Here is a 17,161-nt window from a genome sequence, read left to right as displayed (position 1 = left end):
CGTCTATTTTTAAATGTTAAAATTTTGCAAAATAAAACACTGGGAAAAGAAAAAAGATCGTTCACATTATTCTTTAAATCAACCTTTCCCCTGTAATTTAACACCCAGGCCTCCCTGCCTAGCTTGCAGAGAGACTGGGACTGTTTGCAGTGGGTTGGTTTTGGTGTGTTATGTTCACATGCAGAATAGCACTGCTTTAAACTGTTTGTAGGCAACTTGGATGCTGAGAGAATGGTAAGAATTGGAGGTGCAGGTGGGGGTGGGAGTTGAACTCTAATGAAGACGCCTCGTCAATTTGGGGCCTTGTTTCAGAAAAAAAAAAAAAATCATCAAACTTTAGGAGGCACTTAGCCATTCTATCTTCAATGTTGTCACTATATATTTTTCCCATTTTAAAGCTCATTTCCTGGACCCCACCCCATCTACCATGGAGAAAGTAGATCTTTTGATTAAGTCCTACCAAAAGAAGTAAGTCCTTATTAGACTGAAGTTTTGCCTTACCAATCTCTTCCTTGAAGAATTTAATTCTTGTGAAGGAAAAAAATTATTCTTTTTCCACTATTTTATTTTTCCAAAGCTGATGGCATTGGAGTGCTGTACTCTCAAAGTTCAGTTCTGGTGTTATTTCAAGAGGACTATTAACAAGCTACAGTATGTTTCAGGGAGAATGACCAGACTGCTGAAGAATTAGCACAGTGGGAAATGTCAAATGGTCAAAAGGAATGGAAGCATTTAACGTGAAAAGAGAAATCTTAGTGGCACATGATAAATGTCATCCAATCTATTTAAAGATACATTGTGTATAAAAGATATTAGACATATTCAGGTATAGTTCCAGAAGGCAGAACTATGATGATGAACAGAAATTATAAGGACACAGATTTTTCATCATGCCATAAAGGGAAGAGATTTCTAATTAAAGTAGTTTAACAATCATAGATGACTTGAGAAATAGTTGCTCCTCACTGGAAATGCATTTGTATGTGTAGACGAGCATATTTGAGGAGGCAGCTCCAGTATCAGCTGAAAACAGAGCCCTTGCAGTGTCTTACAGTGCTAAGATTATCTGGTTTTATAGAAGAAGCCAGTATTGTTTCTTAATGAATGCTATGTGCCAGGCACTATAGCCCTGTAGGTGCTTCCTCATAATATTTCCTTTGTTCTTAACAGCTGTATCAAGTATGCATTCCCTGTTTCTCCTATGAAAAGTCTGAGACTCAGCCATCAACCCATTTGACCAAGGTCACACAGAATCATTATAAGAACTCAGATCCACATTGGCTCTAAAGCCCAAGCTCTCCATTCCATATCAATAGTTTTGAATCTGGAACCAGAATTTAAAAGAAATGAAATAGAGTGACACAGAATGGAATATATCAGAATGCCTCCCACATAGGAAAAGGTGGAAGCATTGTTTCCTGCAACATTTGTTTGCACGTGAACTGGTTGTGATATGAAATGGATTTTATACTGTGGGTCACAGCCAATGCCCTAATGTCATGGTCCTTTGGCCTCCTGGACTCCCCTGAATGGGTCTACTTTGTTGATCCATTTCCATGACCACTCCCTAGGGCTGCTTTCACAAATCACCACAAAGTGACATAAAACAACACACACTTATTCTCTTCCAATCCTGGGAGTCAGAAGTCAAAAATCAAGTGTTGCCAGGGCTGCCTTCCTTTTGGAGGGTCCAGGGGAAAATCTGTTTTCTTATCTTTTTCATTTTCTAGAGTCGCCTTGGCTCCTGGCTCCTTCATCACATCACTCCAACCTCTTGCCCCTGTCACTTCATCTCCTACTTGTGCGGATCCTCTTGCCTTCCTCTTATAAGGGCCCTTCTGATTACATAGATCAACCCTAATGGTACAGGACAGTTTCCCTGTCTCAAGATTTTTAACGTAATCACATCTGCAAACTCCCTTCTGCTAAGTAAAGTAAGATATCGGCAGATTCCAGGGATTAGGACGTGGACAGCTTTGGGGGACTATCTATATTCAGCCTACCACACCAGGCTTGCTTTACAAATTCTGAATGCTCAAACTTAAACAGTCCCCTTTCTGACCACCCCTTCCTTTGCATTTGCCTTCTTTGTCATTTCCCTTGACTTACTTTTCACAATCTCAGCTAAGCCTTTAACCTGGCTGCATAAAAGGTCAGTTCCTTCTCCCATTCGTCAGAGCAGCTTCCCAAATGCCCGTCTACTTGCCTTAAGCAGATAATCTTACCTCATACTTAAAGAGAAAAAGAGGTTCCTAGTGTGTATTGCTTCAGCTCCCGTCCTGTCTTTTCTCCCTGTGCCATCCTGGAAGGAGGACACAGCACTGCTAGTCACTCTGAAGTACTAGAGAACAATGAATAGTTAACTGAAGATGTCATTTGTACATTTTGTTGTACATTTGTAAAGGAGATTATGTTGTATAGGAAAGATTCCTGTGAACCTTTCACTTTGGCTGCCAGCTGCTGCATCTCCCTCCATGGATCTTTTCCCTTCTAGCCTCGTCATCTCCAGCTCACCCCTTTCTTTGTATGTGGGTTATTTCCAGGCCTCCTAACTTTTTTCTTCTTTTATTTATTTATTTATTTATTTATTTATTTATTATTATTTTGAGACGGAGTCTCACTCACTCTGTCACCCAGGCTGGAGTGCAGTGGCACGATCTTGGCACATTGCAACCTCCGTTTCTTGGGTTCAAGCGACTTTCCTGTCTCAGCCTCCTGAGTAGCTGGGACTACAGGCACATGCCACCACACCTGACTAATCTTGCATTTTTAGTAGAAATGGGGTTTCATCATATTGGTCCAGTTGGTCTCAAACTCCTGACCTCAGGTGATCCACCTGCCTCTCCCTCCCAAAGTGCTGGGATTATAGGTGTGAGCCACTGTGCCTGGCCCCGTTCTTTCTTAAACATGATTATTTCAGACTTTCTCAGCTCCTCTCCACCACCCCTTTAATGTTGTCTTCAAGGATGTGAAAGCCTATTAGACTAAGTGGGAAGATTTTTATTGCCCCCCAGCCAAAAAATACTACAGTTACTCAGACCTATTCTCCTTACAGGGTAGTGGGGGATTACATATAACTAAAATGAATCTATTCTGCTATAATTATGATATTAGTGGGTCATAGAAAATGGAGACAGTGGGTGTGGGCACATTCTGTAAAGAAAGACCCTGTGGTAAGTCAAATCTTTCTTTGCCTTTTTGTTTTAGAGACATGATGCAGATATAAATATTTATTAATGTCCTCATTTATGTCTCTAACATCTCATTCAATCTCCTCTTCATTTTGCTACCCTTTCTCTGCTGTGACTCTTGGTGAGATCAACACTACCAAATTCCTCCTGGTTAGCCTATGTCCATCACTAAGCCATCAGAGATGATATTCCCCTCTACCCCAGATCATTGGGAAACATACCTGGAATGCTGTGTGTGAGGCCTTCACAGTGAGGAGGATGGTCACTACATGGCCACGGCAACAGCCTTGCCTGGCTGCTCCTCCTTCCAAGGTGGGAGCACTCCCTCATCAGGGATCCTTGCCCATCAGGGTGGGAGAAGAAGGCCCAGGGCCATGTTCTCCTCAGCCTCGGAAGGGCTTTGTGACCTTCCATTGAAGGATGGTTTCTGGTTTGAAAATGGTGAGCTACTGGGGTATTATGAAAAAGTAGTGCTGTGTCAGGGCTAAATCCAACATAATGGCTTTTTGCTTCCCACGGGGAAAGTGCTTTCACTCCTGGAAGCCGGTTCTCTCCCGTTGTTCTCCCTAATAACATGTTTCCTGGGCTCCCCATGTGCTAGCAAGTTTTCCTCTTCCTTTTAGTCGGACACTATTTTCTGGTGAGACATGGCAAATCTGGGTTTGAGGATTGCTGCTTAGAAGCACACACACACACACACACAAAGCAAAGACAGAGAAATTATGAGAAGCAGAAAACTTTTCTGATAGAAGATTATTGGGTGCAAGATAAGTAGTAAGAAATGACCAGAAGACTCTGGCATTCCTCTTTTTGCTCAGCGCTTCAAAGAACCATGTTTTCAGTGATGTCATTTATGGGGCTCCTACCTATGTCCCTGAGAACAGTGTTAGAGAGAAGTTCTGATGAGCTTTTTGGATGCCACAGTGTCTCTTAGTTGATGCTCCTTGATTTCATTGGCTCGTCCAGAAATTCATGGTTTGAGATGTCATGAAAATTCCTTTCCTAATTTTCAAGAAGCCCTGTCAAGTTCTTCAGTATGTATGTCAGTCCAGCTTCTTTCAGAATGCCCATTTTCTTCTTGACATGAAATAAATTCACATTTATTTTACATTTCAAATGCAAAATATTTATTCAGCCAGGGTACCTGCCTACTGGAATGTTTTTCAAATCTTTTTTTTTTTTTTTTTTTTGGCATCTTTTTATCGTCCTAGTCTGCCAAAATCTTATAGACATTGTGAACCTTGAATTCAGGGGAATTGTCTTCACAAACTGCAATCAACAATTGTCACAGTTGGAACTTCTTTTGATGAGGAAGGTTAACTAAGTGTTAATTGGGGCCATTACTAGTACTTCTCTATATCTTTAATGCTATGCCAGTTGGAGGTGGGAGGTGGGAGGTGAAAACAATTTTGCACCACATGATGGAAGAATGCAGTGCCTTCAAAAGGGTGGTACATGGATTATCTGTAGCAGAAACCTCAGGATGCTTGCTACAGTGCAGATTCCTGGGCCTCACACTGGATTTACTGAATCTCTGTGCAGGGCTCCTGGGCATATGCATTTTTAACAAGCTCTTCATATGATTCTTTTGCACGTTAAAACTAGGGAACCCCTGGACTAGCGGGTCACCTAATGCCTTATTCTCTTTGGTGGTTGCATTTTTTATTTCTAAAGATCCACTTTATTGGACTGAATGGCTGTCTATCAATGACTTACTCTTCTTTCTGTAGGAACAATCGTTTGTGAATTTGTGGGAGCAGCTGTTGGGAATTAAAATGAAATAAATGTACTCAGTTCCAAGTGCTATCAAGTGAGAAACGAAGATAATTAACTAAAAGGCAACTTTTCTTGTCTTATGTGAGCAGAGGGTTTTCTTCTAAAACCACAAACTGAGTATTTCCAGAAATAAACAACTGTTTTAACCATACTTCAGGATAAGGAAATGACTGATTTAGTCATGGAAGAGTCGAGATGCTGTCCATCAACATGAGGACATCCACAGAGATAGCAGATTGACTGAAGGCTGGCACTGTTTGGGGTCCTTTTCATGAATTACCTTATTTAGTTCTTGTCAGCAAAAACCATTTTGTCATGGTCATTTTACAGATGAGAAAACTGAGGCTCAGAGGAACAAAATTACTTGTGCAAAGCTACACTGCTTGTTAATGCTGGAATTGAGTGCTGAACTTAGCCTGTCTCCAAAGTCTGGCATCTTTTACTAGAGAAAAACAAACCATGCTATAGAATCTGCTTCCAGCAGGAAATACAGCAGGCCAGGACTTGGCATCCATGGTTGATTTAGAGACTTGGAAAGGAAGTCTTTTGAAGGTTTCAGCTCTAATTCTTTTGAAGAAATCTCCATTTGGGAATTTGCTTGATTCTGCCTGTGAGATGCCCTAAGAACCAATTTCTCAGGCTGAGAAGGTACCTGGGATGTGCTGGAGGCTTGATTAGAAGCCTCGGCCATGGTTTCCAGCTCTAAGACTCTATCAAAGATGAAAAAAGAGAAATTGATTAATTCTGTCCCCGCTCAGATTTTTCCAGACTCAGTCACCACTGGTTCTACCTAAGTTAGTAGGGTATCAAATGATCTGTTTTGTGTTAACCAAGGGCAGGCCTCTCCCTAGAGGTGAACAATTCGCCTCCCCTCCCTGCTTGTTGGTGAGACCCACAAGCTTTGCAGTTGCGAGAAAGTTACTTCTGTGGCCATGAGGAGAGAGAGAGTTGGAGTTAACATGTATAGTGCCTTCTCGTTTTTCCCCCAGTATCTGAATCTGGACTGTGAGTTGGGCATGTCGGAGTGTGTCCAACCTCCTGGCTCTGTCAACTCAGAGTCTGACAAATCCCCATGACAACTACTAACAATCTTTTCCGTCTTGCTTCCTTCTCTCTACCCTTCTGCCATCAGATCCTGCCTACCCTGTCCATCGGTTCACACCTTCCTCCTTCTGCTCAAAATTTTGGTGACACTGACATCTGGAAATTGTAGTTTTACTTTTGTGGGAACCCTTTACCCCCTTGCACAAATCCACATCCTCTCTCTCCAGCCCTCAGGCAAGCCCACTGCCATTGTTTTTCTGAGAACAGTTGTTACTCCATTGCCTGCCTGCCATCAACTTCACTTCCTACTTCTGCTGAAGGAGTCTTGCTTTTGTTCATTATGCCCAGAGGCTGAATGTCAGAGTGTGGCCCCTTCTTGCAGCCTAGCGATGGCTCTGGATCAGCCTGGCAGTCCTCCCATCTGACTGTGTGGGCAGCACCTTTCTGCCTATTTGAGTTTCTCCAGTGTGGCAGGGGATAGCTTTTTAAAAAATGTCTCTGTCCATTTCTACAGAAACCCTTAACTTGTGGCCCAGGCATCCCTTAGACTATCACAGTAGTTAATATCATGGTAGCATATTAGCATAAGAGCTAATAGCGCAGTACACTTATCGGGCACTTACTATGTATGGATACTCGTCCAAGCACTTTACACTGACTCGTTTAATACACATGAAATCCTTTAATGAGTTAATAAGTTACTATCAGTATTCCTATTTATCAGATGAGGAAACAGGCCTAGGCTTCAGTTACTTGCAGCTAAGAGATGAGTCAAGCAGATGGACTCTAGAGTACCTGCTTTCAAAGCACTACTTTATACTGTGTTTGCCGTAGATGATGCTATGATGAAATGAGAAACTGTGCATTTATTGAGCACCTACCATATGCCAAGACCTCTGTTAGGCATTTTACATATAGTGTCTCTGATAGTCATAACGCTGCAAGTTAAAATAGATTTTGCCCCATCTTACAGATGAGACAACTGGGGCTCAATGTGTAATGCAATGGGTCCAAGATCACACAGCTCATGCTGTTTCTATTAAACCCTATCATATGTTTTTGATCCTGTATTCTTTTGGAATCCATTTTGTCCATTTTCCAACAAAGGGATATTTTTTCCCACCACTTGGATTCTGAACTGCCAGCCAGTGGATGTGGTCTTGTGTATGTTAGGGTTGTATTAGGCTCCTTCAAAAAGCAACTGAGAGGGATGAGGGACATGTAGTTGATGTTTCCGGGCCCTCAGGGTACAAGTCCCTCTAGAAGTGGAACCCAGCTTCCACTTCTACATGATCACAGCCCCAGTCCCAGGTTCCTACTAGAACATCTGTTGCCATTCCATTCTGTCCTCGGGACAGTGGCAGCCCCCGCACATAGCCCTTATCATGTTACATTTATTCCCAATGATTCATTTTAATTTTTGTGAATGTTGCATTTTTTTTTTATATCCAGGTGTTTCTATTGATTCTCTCAAGTCTGTGTGCAGTGCACGGCTGTTCCCAGTCTGGCCCCTGATGTATTTGCTCATGAAACCAAACCATTATAGTGAAGTAGGTCACATTTTTACAGTTCATTTTCTTTTAAGGCAAGTGCTTAAACTGGCTCTGATGACAGCTCTCATCACTATAGATGAATATGCTTATGATTATGAATCTCTCTCTTTCCTTACTTGGCCAATCTTTACAAATTAGCTGTCCAATATTGGAGCCACTAACTGCCTGTGGCTGCTTAAATTTAAGCTAATTAAATTTAAATAAAATTAAAAATTCAGCTTCTCTATTGCATTGGCTATATCTCAAGTGCTCAACAGTCGCATGGGGTTCGTGGCTCCCAAATTGGACATTGCAGATAGAGAACGTCTTCATTACCACAGGAAGTTCTGTTGGACAGAGCTGTTTTAGGGCAGAGGGACCAGCTCTGTTGTGTTGCTGTATCCCTAATACTTGCTTGGCACATGGTAACTATCAGGCGGATACACCAATGTCTTCCTGGCTTCAGTCCATATTTCCTGAAACCACATGAGTTACTAGGGCTGCCCAGACTCATATGCAAAATCTTCATGAATTGATGACATCATTGGTCACTCTCTTCACTGGCTTCATGGAGGCCACTTAGGCATCACAGCAGAGGGTAAGGTGTGCTGGGGGAAGTCTTCCCAGTGATCCTACTCCCACCTCTCTTTATTCTGAGGCTTCTGTAATCTCTTGACTTATACTTTCTGCTGACTTATGATTTTGGCTGTATTACATGAGAAAAAACTGTCTCTTGCAAACCAGCACCAATAAATAATTCAGAGATTCTCTCATGGCTTTAGGACTGTGCCAAGTGTTCCGGAGTCTGTAGAAGTTCAATCTTGGCTTCACTGTCTAAAAGCAGCCACTCTCACTGGCCTCTGAAACACAGTGCTAGAATCCATAGCACCCATGGAAGAACCGCTCCCGTGAGGGCTGTGTTCTGTGGGGAAGGGCTCTGTGACACAGGACTTCAGGTCTGGGCTCTAGGCCCAGTGCCACCAGAGGCCATGGGTTTGCCTCTTGAATTGTGTGAATACTAAGTCCTTTTCAGCATAAAATTACCCCGGGCTTTGCTGTTCCCTTCCCTACTTGTTAATGAATATCAGCCTTGTCTTCCTGGCTGGATTGTATATAAACCTTGAGGGCAGGGTCAGTACCTTTCTTAGCCCTCTCAGCGCAGGGCTGATCCTATGATAGATATAGATTGATACTTTGTAAGAGAAATATTTGGGGTGCTATTTTATCCTTTTTCTTGTCTATATGATGGGGAACAGGTGATGTCTTTTCCAGTGCTTCATATACTATAATTGGGTACCTTGGGTACCTCTTTAGCCCCAATTATTTTTTCTGTTCTTGATTTCAGAATGTGTTGTGTTGTGTTTATCACTACAGGAATAAACAAATTCATCTGGTAACATCTGTGATTTTCAAATGAGTAAAAGGAATTTTCAAGGCAGGGTGATGGGTTTCGGAAGCACAGTTCCATCACACAAGTCCAGGGGGTGCCTTCATGTGTCTTTTACACTATCATTGGCTCTTACCCTTCGGGCTTTACCTGTGGTACTCCACAAGGCACAATAGCATGGGGTAGGTGACTCTTCAAGGTCTCTAGTCTCTGTGACTCTAGAACATTCTATTCACAAATTCCATATAAGATGCTGCCAGCTTCCCACTAAACCCCAGATCGACTGTCACTAATTGAAGTAAATATCACATACATCAAGATGACTAATATGTTGATGCAAGTTGAAGGGAAAGAGGAAAGATTACGGGCAACTCTTCTCACTCTGGGACTATTCTGAAGAGTGAGACAATCCTTCCCTATCCTTCCTCATTAAAGAGCAGTGGAGGTCAAATACCAGCTGGCTCACACCAATGCATCTCAGCCTTTGGTCTTATCCCCACCATCTGGGCTTGCTGTATTTCTCCTAACGCAATATGAAGAGTCTGATTTAATAGGCCGGGGAAATTCACCCCCTGTAACAAAATATTTTTTATTGGTCAGCCCCTAACTCTTGAAATGAACCAGTAGCCTTTTTGTGTTTGTGTGTATATCACATAATTTTTCCTCCAAACAATTCAAAATAGGCTCAAAACTGACATTGGAAATCAGGATCATTGTTACCCATGGGGGATGTCATTGATCTGGAGAAGGAACGGGGAGTCTCTGAGCTGCTGATAATGTTCTATCTCTGCATCTAGGTGTTCCTTTTATAAAAGATTTATGGGGATTTACAATTAGGATTTTGTACATCTCTCCATATGTTTATAATGCTTCAAAATAAAGTTTATTTTAAACAGTTTTTAGTGGACTTGGGAAGCATTCACAGATTTTTATTTTATTTATTTATTTATTTATTTTATTTTATTTTATTTTTTGAGACGGAGTTTCGTTCGCTCTTGTCTCCCAGGCTGGAGTACAATGGCGCAATCTCGGCTCACTGCAACCTCCACCTCCCAGGCTCAAGCAATTCTCCTGCCTCAGCCTCCCAGATAGCTGGGATTACAGGTGTGTGCCACCACACCTGGCTAATTTTTGTAGTTTTAGTAGAGATAGGGTTTCACCATGCTGTTTCACCATGTTGGCCAGGCTGGACTCGAACTCCTGACCTTGGGTGATCCACCTACATTGGCCTCCCAAAGCGCTGGGATTACAGGCATGAGCCACCGTGCCCAGCCAGATATTTTTAACTTAATTAAAACAGGTAGGTGAGTTTATTTCCAGAAGAGAGTTAGCAGTATGCAGAGACTCCTGGATACCAGGTGGGAGAAGAGCAGATGACATGGGGGGTGAAGAGGCATGTTTATCTTGGAGCTTTAGCCTATGATTCATCCTGCCCAGGTTCTTCTGAATGCCCAGTGTAAGTCCACACTAAATTGGATACTTTTTCCTCAATTCCCTTTCCATTCTCCTTTAAAGATGTAAGAGAAGTGAGCAGGTTGCAAAGAAGACCGAAATGGAAACTATTTTCTTTGGTTCAGGTACAGACCTGGTAACCGAAGAAGGTGGTTCTCTTGGGCAATTTGCTTCAGGGAAAGTAGGAGCCAGCCCTTTCTTTGGAAAGCAAACCATGGGTGATTTTTTTCTAGCATGACGCTAGCTCCAGTTAGATGAGAGGAGACCAATAAACTGGGCTCACCTTGGTACTAGATGTACAAAGCTCTGCGTTTATATGTTGGGAGAGAGAAGAGGTGCAGAGTTTAGCTGAGGAATTCCCCACCTCTCTCTCCCCACAGCTGCTTCATCCCCTCTCCTACCTGTTCCCTTCTCCATGACAAACACACAGGATCATGGGACCAGCAGCCTACTTGCATGTCAGCAGATCTTCGGCTTCTCTTCTAGCGGATGAGTCAGCAGCTCTCACAGGTTTCCAGGTAGCTTCTGAGAAACACTGAGGTTGAATAGGTGATTTCCACGTGCACCCTGGCAAGACCGCCTTGTGGAGGAATGCAAATGGAGTAAGCCTTTAGGAAGATGCTGGTTTGGTTCTCAGGCATTCTCATTCATGTTGCGTGTAAAATGGTTATTATGTCCTCAAGTGGAGTCCCATGTGTTTCTTCTGTGCCAGTCGGGTCCAAAATTTGAGACTGAAGAAATACCAATAACTCCTTCATCTTGGTGGTATCTTTTGTAGTTTTTCTCCTTCAAGGACATCAGTATTGGGCTGATAGCAGGTGCACTAAGGGCCGCGAGGTCCAATCATCCTTGAGGACTCCTGGACTTTTGCTTTGTTTCCATGGAATAAATGAGCTTTCTGACAACAGGTTCACATTCTCCTCTTGTGCCTGGTCTCTGACTCAGAAGAGAAATGGAATCAAAGCTCAGCACTGCACAGAGTCTGTTTCCCGCTATTTTATGGCAGTTATTTCACAACTGTCTTTGGGCCTTGTCTATTCTTCCTTCCTGTTCCAGAGATTATTTTCAGAGACAGATACTGAAAAAAATGTCTTGTTTTCTCAGCAATGTCAGCATAAAAGCAAATTGTGTCAGATGTAACTGCTATTGGAGCTGGTAGTTAAAGTATTACCCCTCTGCATTTATAAAGCAGTTTGCATGGCACTTTTACAAGCTTCACCTCATTTGATTCCCCTAACAGCCCTATGAGGTAGTAGGTGTTGCCCCCTTTTACAGAAGAGGGCTTTGTGCCTCAAAAAGTTTGCATGACCCATTTGAGGTCACACAGCTGTTCTTATTACTCCCAGTAAAGTGCTCTATTTGTTTCTATGGTGCTTATTATTAAATAAACTCCAAGGTCAGCAATCAAAATAGGAAGCCGATTGTGAGGTTTGTGTTAAGATCTGGTTACATTACTGTCTACAGTGAAGCACACATTTTGGAAAGACTCCCAAGTCTAGAGCTGTCCGGTGGAGACCAGCGTTCCTCTTTGTTGGTGCCCCTCTTGCCTCCTGACTGTGGGGGCTCCTCAGCTTGTCTTCAGACTCATCTGCAGAGCAGGAAGCCTTGAGTTACTGAGGAATAGTGAAAGGAGCTTGAACCTTGAAAGCCTTGTGCAGTTTCCTTAAGCCCCCATGTTTCCAAGTTCAGTTTTGCAACCTTAACATTTACTGAACTGCTATATTGACTCTGGAGACCCTATTGCAATAAACTGACATAGAATCAGAGATCCAGAAAGAGCCTAATGGTAGGTGAGACTATGAGCCAGGCCCTCTTCTAAGACCTTTGCCTATATTAACTCATTTACTCTTCATAGCAACCCTTGATTTATCCTATTTTTCAGCTGAGAAATTAAAAACTCAGCCAGTCACTCCTATTGCATGGAGGAGTTATTTAGTTTGAACCCAGTTTAATTCCCTAGTCTGAGCTCCTGATCACTTTAATGTGATGCCCCAAGCAGTCCGTCTAGGTCAGTTCCTTTGTTACATAGACTTAGCGTTGAGATCCTGAGAGTTAAACCCGGATTCTTAGGAGATCATTGACAAAGCAGTTTTCTAAGCACCTCAAATGGGCACTAAACATTTTCCTGAAAGGACAAGAGAGTTGTAGGTTAGAGCACATCTAGACCTGACCTCTAAAAGGAGTTACTCATTGGCCAGTGTTCTGTAGCATGTCACTGATTTTCATATCTGTGAAATGAGAACGTCCCCCTTTCCCTAGAAACTGACAGAGAGCTTTCTGCCGTAGGCCCCTGAAACTCAGTCTCAGATCAAGGACTTTGTATTATGTTTCTTCGTTTTCTTGAGTGAAGAGTGCCATTAAACACTCAGTTGTGTGAATATGTGGCTGGGCTACACCCATGCAGGCAAATGTTCTAAAAGTTGTCAATGGAGTGTGGGACATAGGTCCCAACTCCATAATAGAACAACTGGGAAACACTGGATCTTCATTTGGGATCCATAGATACCCAGCAATGGGTTTTAGAGGAATCTGTGAACCTAAAGAATTGTAGGCTGCATTTCGGATTCATGTGTACATGTGTACTTTTTTCAATAAGGTCACAAAGGGATCTGTGACTCCCAAATATTTAGTAACGATGACTATAAAGGTATTTCACTAAATTATTTGCATGTAACTCTTCTATGAGATCAAACAGCAGACTCTAAAAGCACTGGTCTTAGGAGTTTCAGAGATACTCATAAGCTGTAGAATTTTTCACTTTGCTTTTTGTATGTATATAGAATTGGTTAAAATAAACTTTCTTGTTGAATGTATTTACAGACTGGATTTTTCCAACTACCACATGGAGACTTTTTCATTGAACCCGTGAAGAAGCACCCACTGGTTGAGGGAGGGTACCACCCGCACATCGTTTACAGGAGGCAGAAAGTTCCAGAAACCAAGGAGCCAACCTGTGGATTAAACGGTATTGTGACTCACATATCCTCCTGGATTGAGGAATCCGTTTTGTTCTTTTGGTTGTTTTATTAAAACATGACCTATTCTTATTCAAGTCTCTTATCTCCTCTGTATTCTTTTTTAAAAAATATCTTCATGACATTCAAATCTCTTCTGTATTCTGTTGCCAGAAAGTGTACATTCTTGTTGGTTGTATAAACCCTTTCACTTGTCAATACTTGAGTCTCTGCATATTCTTAATGAGAAGGAAATGAAAGCATCTTTGCCACATTAATTGATGATACTTATAAGACATTTATAATGAATTTTTTAAAAAAAACTCTTCTGAAAAGTGTAGAGGAAAATAGTTAAAATAAAGATGTAATGATTTTCAGTATTAGCAGTGTTATAATACATTAGTATAGAATATTACCAGACAGCTTGTCACATCTGCATATGGAAGGCAGATTTAAATGTTTGATGATGCTGATAATAATGTGTGAAGAAAAACTGAAAAAATTATCAACACATTGTCAGATGATGAATTCAGTAAAGCCTCTTTCGGCTACACAGTGTCGTGTCTGCAGTTTGCTGAGCTGCGTTCCCTGTCCTTAAGCCCCAAGAATGATCTGAATTGGTCCTCTTGGCCTTGTCCCAAATAATTTCAGGTAGTTTTCAGAAGTAAACTGATCCAAGTCACTTCCTTGCAACTCCCACATTCTTCTTAGTGTGTAGGAGATAATAAACTATGCATTAGTTTATCAGGATTGGGAATCGGGACAGTTTCTTAAATGTTGTATAATATCTCCTTTCTTCAGAGAAGAAAACAATGCCAGAGGGGCCATTAACAAAAGGAATCCCTGACATTATTTATGTGTCTTGAGGATTTGGAAACTATAGACCTCAAAGGGAAAACAGATGATGAGGGAGTGAGGAAAGGTAGATTCTGAAAAGGGCAGGAGGGACTCAGAACTGGAGCTTTGCAAACAGGAGAATGAAAGAACAAGGGGACAAGTGACTTCCCTACAGACTTCACCCAGACCCTATGCCAGATAGCAACTTCCCTGGGAGTTTCTTCTATCATCTTAGAGCATGTAAGCAATAAGGAACTTTTGAATCTAAAATGTTTTCTGTACACAAAAACAGGCAACTGCTTTAAATTGTTAACTTCAGTAAGTTACTGCAGCTTTGTTTTAAATTAGATAACTTACTGGCTAAATCCTCTAACAAGTATCAAGAAAAGGGATGAAATATATCATGTGGCTGATTTGAGTGATGAAGGTATCAATACAGATAAGTTAGTCTCAATGTGAATATCTAGCGTCCTCTTGTTTGTCGTTGATCCATCACCTGGATAATTGCCCAGTTCTATTACACTCTGGGTGATGGGGAACACTTTGTGATCTGGTACCTTTTAAATCCCTAGAATGTCAATACGGTGGAGAAAGTTACTAGCATAGTGAGTGAACTTGGCTGGACACTCGCTCCTGTAGGCATCCTTGCTCTGTGAAATGAGTGAGGCTATTCCTCATCTACCCACCTTGAACACCTCTCTCTCGTAAGTCCCCTATTGAGGCAGAGTTAATTACAAATGAATTGAGAATAGCAAATATTTAGTCATGAAAACAGAAGGGATGGATTGGAAAAGAGTGGGGTTTACAAATATCAAGGCCCCCTATTAAGGCATGGGCAACTCCATAATTACAACGTTTGTCATCCCATTTCATGTTGTGCTTCTAGGCCAGTCTCAAGACTTTCCACTTCTAAAGAACCTTCTCTGATTAATGCCATACAATCTTTGCCTTGCTAATTTCTCCACCAGATGGGATTTCTCCACCAGATAGAATTTCCACCAGCTGTAATTTTTCCACCTTTGTATCTTGAGGTACTAAGCAAGTATGAGAGAGTATCTGGTAGAGAAATTCACAAAAAGGACACTCTTACATCTGCTTAGTACCCCAGAGTGTTAGAATTGAAGAGCTCTACTAGAAGAACCTTTGAGGGTGCCTTATGTAGCTTCCTTCCTTCTTTCACCAAAGAGATAGTTGTGTCTCAGAGAAGGGAGAGAATTGTCAAAAGCATCAGAGTAATTGGTGTCAGAATATAGCCAAGCTCACGAGTCACAGTTCTATTCTACCTGAAGCTTTATACGGTCTCCGGTTTACTTTGTAAGTCTTCCTTGAATATAAACCTTGTTTCATCAATAATTCTCACAAGCCCTATTAGAATAGGTATTCCCTCCCCAGTCAGTGTGTAACAGAGGGTTCAGTGCAAAGTAGGAATTCAGTAAGTCATCAAAAAGGAACTGACAAAGGGTATTTCATAGCCAAGAAGATGAAGCTAGAGTGTATTAGTGTCTAATATATATGTCACTCATGGAAAGAAAAAAGAAATATGCCTTTTCCAAATATTGAGGAAGTATCAACTGTGTGTGATCATTTCTCTTCCTCAGACAATACGTGTAATGTATAGCTACACTTTAAACAGTAGGTAGAGATTCAAGAATTGCTAATGTGCTTGTGACTATTCTTAAACCACACATGATGTTTAAAATGTTTAAATCTTAGCTGGGCGCGGTGGCTCAAGCCTGTAATCCCAGCACTTTGGGAGGCTGAGACGGGCGGATCACAAGGTCAGGAGATCGAGACCATCCTGGCTAACACGGTGAAACCCCGTCTCTACTAAAAAATACAAAAAACTAGCCGGGCGAGGTGGCGGGCGCCTGTGGTCCCAGCTACTCCGGAGGCTGAGGCAGGAGAATGGCGTAAACCCGGGAGGCGAAGCTTGCAGTGAGCTGAGATCCGGCCACTGCACTCCAGCCTGGGTGACAGAGCCAGACTCAGTCTCAAAAAAAAAAAAAAAAAAAAAAAAATGTTTAAATCTTGATATAATGAAATGTTCTTGGCCTTGCTAAACCAGGTCATTGCAGTGTTCTTATACTATATTGCCCTGCAGAGAGGACAGAATTAACTGACAGTAGTGGTATCATTAACCAACATTAAAGTACGTTTCATGCAGGTCAGTTGATGTTGCCAGACTGAATCACTGTGATTATACGAAGAAAAGATCACCTTTACCATATATAAAGCATTTTGCTTTTGTAATGTTCAAAGAGGAACACTCTAGATATTGAAGAAAGATGTAATTTAAAAGTACCCCAGTGCTTCAAGAGAGAAAAAACATCAATTCATTTCTCCTAAAATCTGTCCTTTCACTCATTTTTATTTCCCACATAGAAAGGTGCCCAAGTGTGACAATATGTCCCTTATCAATGTGACCTAATTTCTATTTTTCAGGCCTTTAATGTGATGCTATTTTGTTTTTGATTTACTCAATTTTAGCTACATTTTCTTAAGTTGTTTTGCTAGTTTTGTTTGCTTTTCTAAGCTTTATGTTTGGTAAGCCCTGCTGAAATTCTTGTTTCCTCTAAGATCGACTTTCTAGAATCTACGGTAAACAGTGGGAAAATATAGCTTGCCTGAATTAAATCCAGGGGAAATTTCAAAACCTCGTTTTATCAGCGGAGACAATGCTCCTTTCTCTAAGGCTTTTTGGTGAGAACATGATCACACTGGGATTTGAGTGGTGTTAGATGGAAGTCTCTGTGGGAACTTTTGTTTCAGAAATCTGGGGAAGAAGAATGAACACTGGTCAGATCAATCAGATGAGAACAGATACTGGGTCATCTATGGCAGAAAAGGGTCCTGGCAGGTAAGGTCGGAGTCTGGGATTTCATGCATTAGGACTCTAGGCTAGAAAAACAGGGTCTGGCTCCTGGCATACATGCTTGTGTTCAAAATGTATTCATTCATTCAACAAATATCCATGAGGTATCTTCTTTG

The 17,161-nt window shown here is 41.6% G+C and overlaps 1 protein-coding gene across 1 annotated transcript in view; it reads left to right on the top strand.

Moving 5' to 3' along the window:
- The window catches only part of ADAMTS12 (ADAM metallopeptidase with thrombospondin type 1 motif 12), a 389,831-nt gene that overhangs the window by 137,447 nt on the left and 235,223 nt on the right, over positions 1 to 17,161 (top strand). Inside the window, exon 3 of the mRNA XM_003899561.4 lies at positions 13,203 to 13,347. Within this exon, the coding sequence (XP_003899610.4) occupies positions 13,203 to 13,347 (145 nt within the window). The remainder of the gene's footprint in view (positions 1 to 13,202; positions 13,348 to 17,161) is intronic.

Source organism: Papio anubis, chromosome 5 (genome assembly GCF_008728515.1).
Source record: "Papio anubis isolate 15944 chromosome 5, Panubis1.0, whole genome shotgun sequence".
NCBI lineage: Eukaryota > Metazoa > Chordata > Mammalia > Primates > Cercopithecidae > Papio > Papio anubis.
Note: the sequence above shows the minus strand (reverse complement) of the source record. Positions and strands in the feature narration are given on the sequence as shown.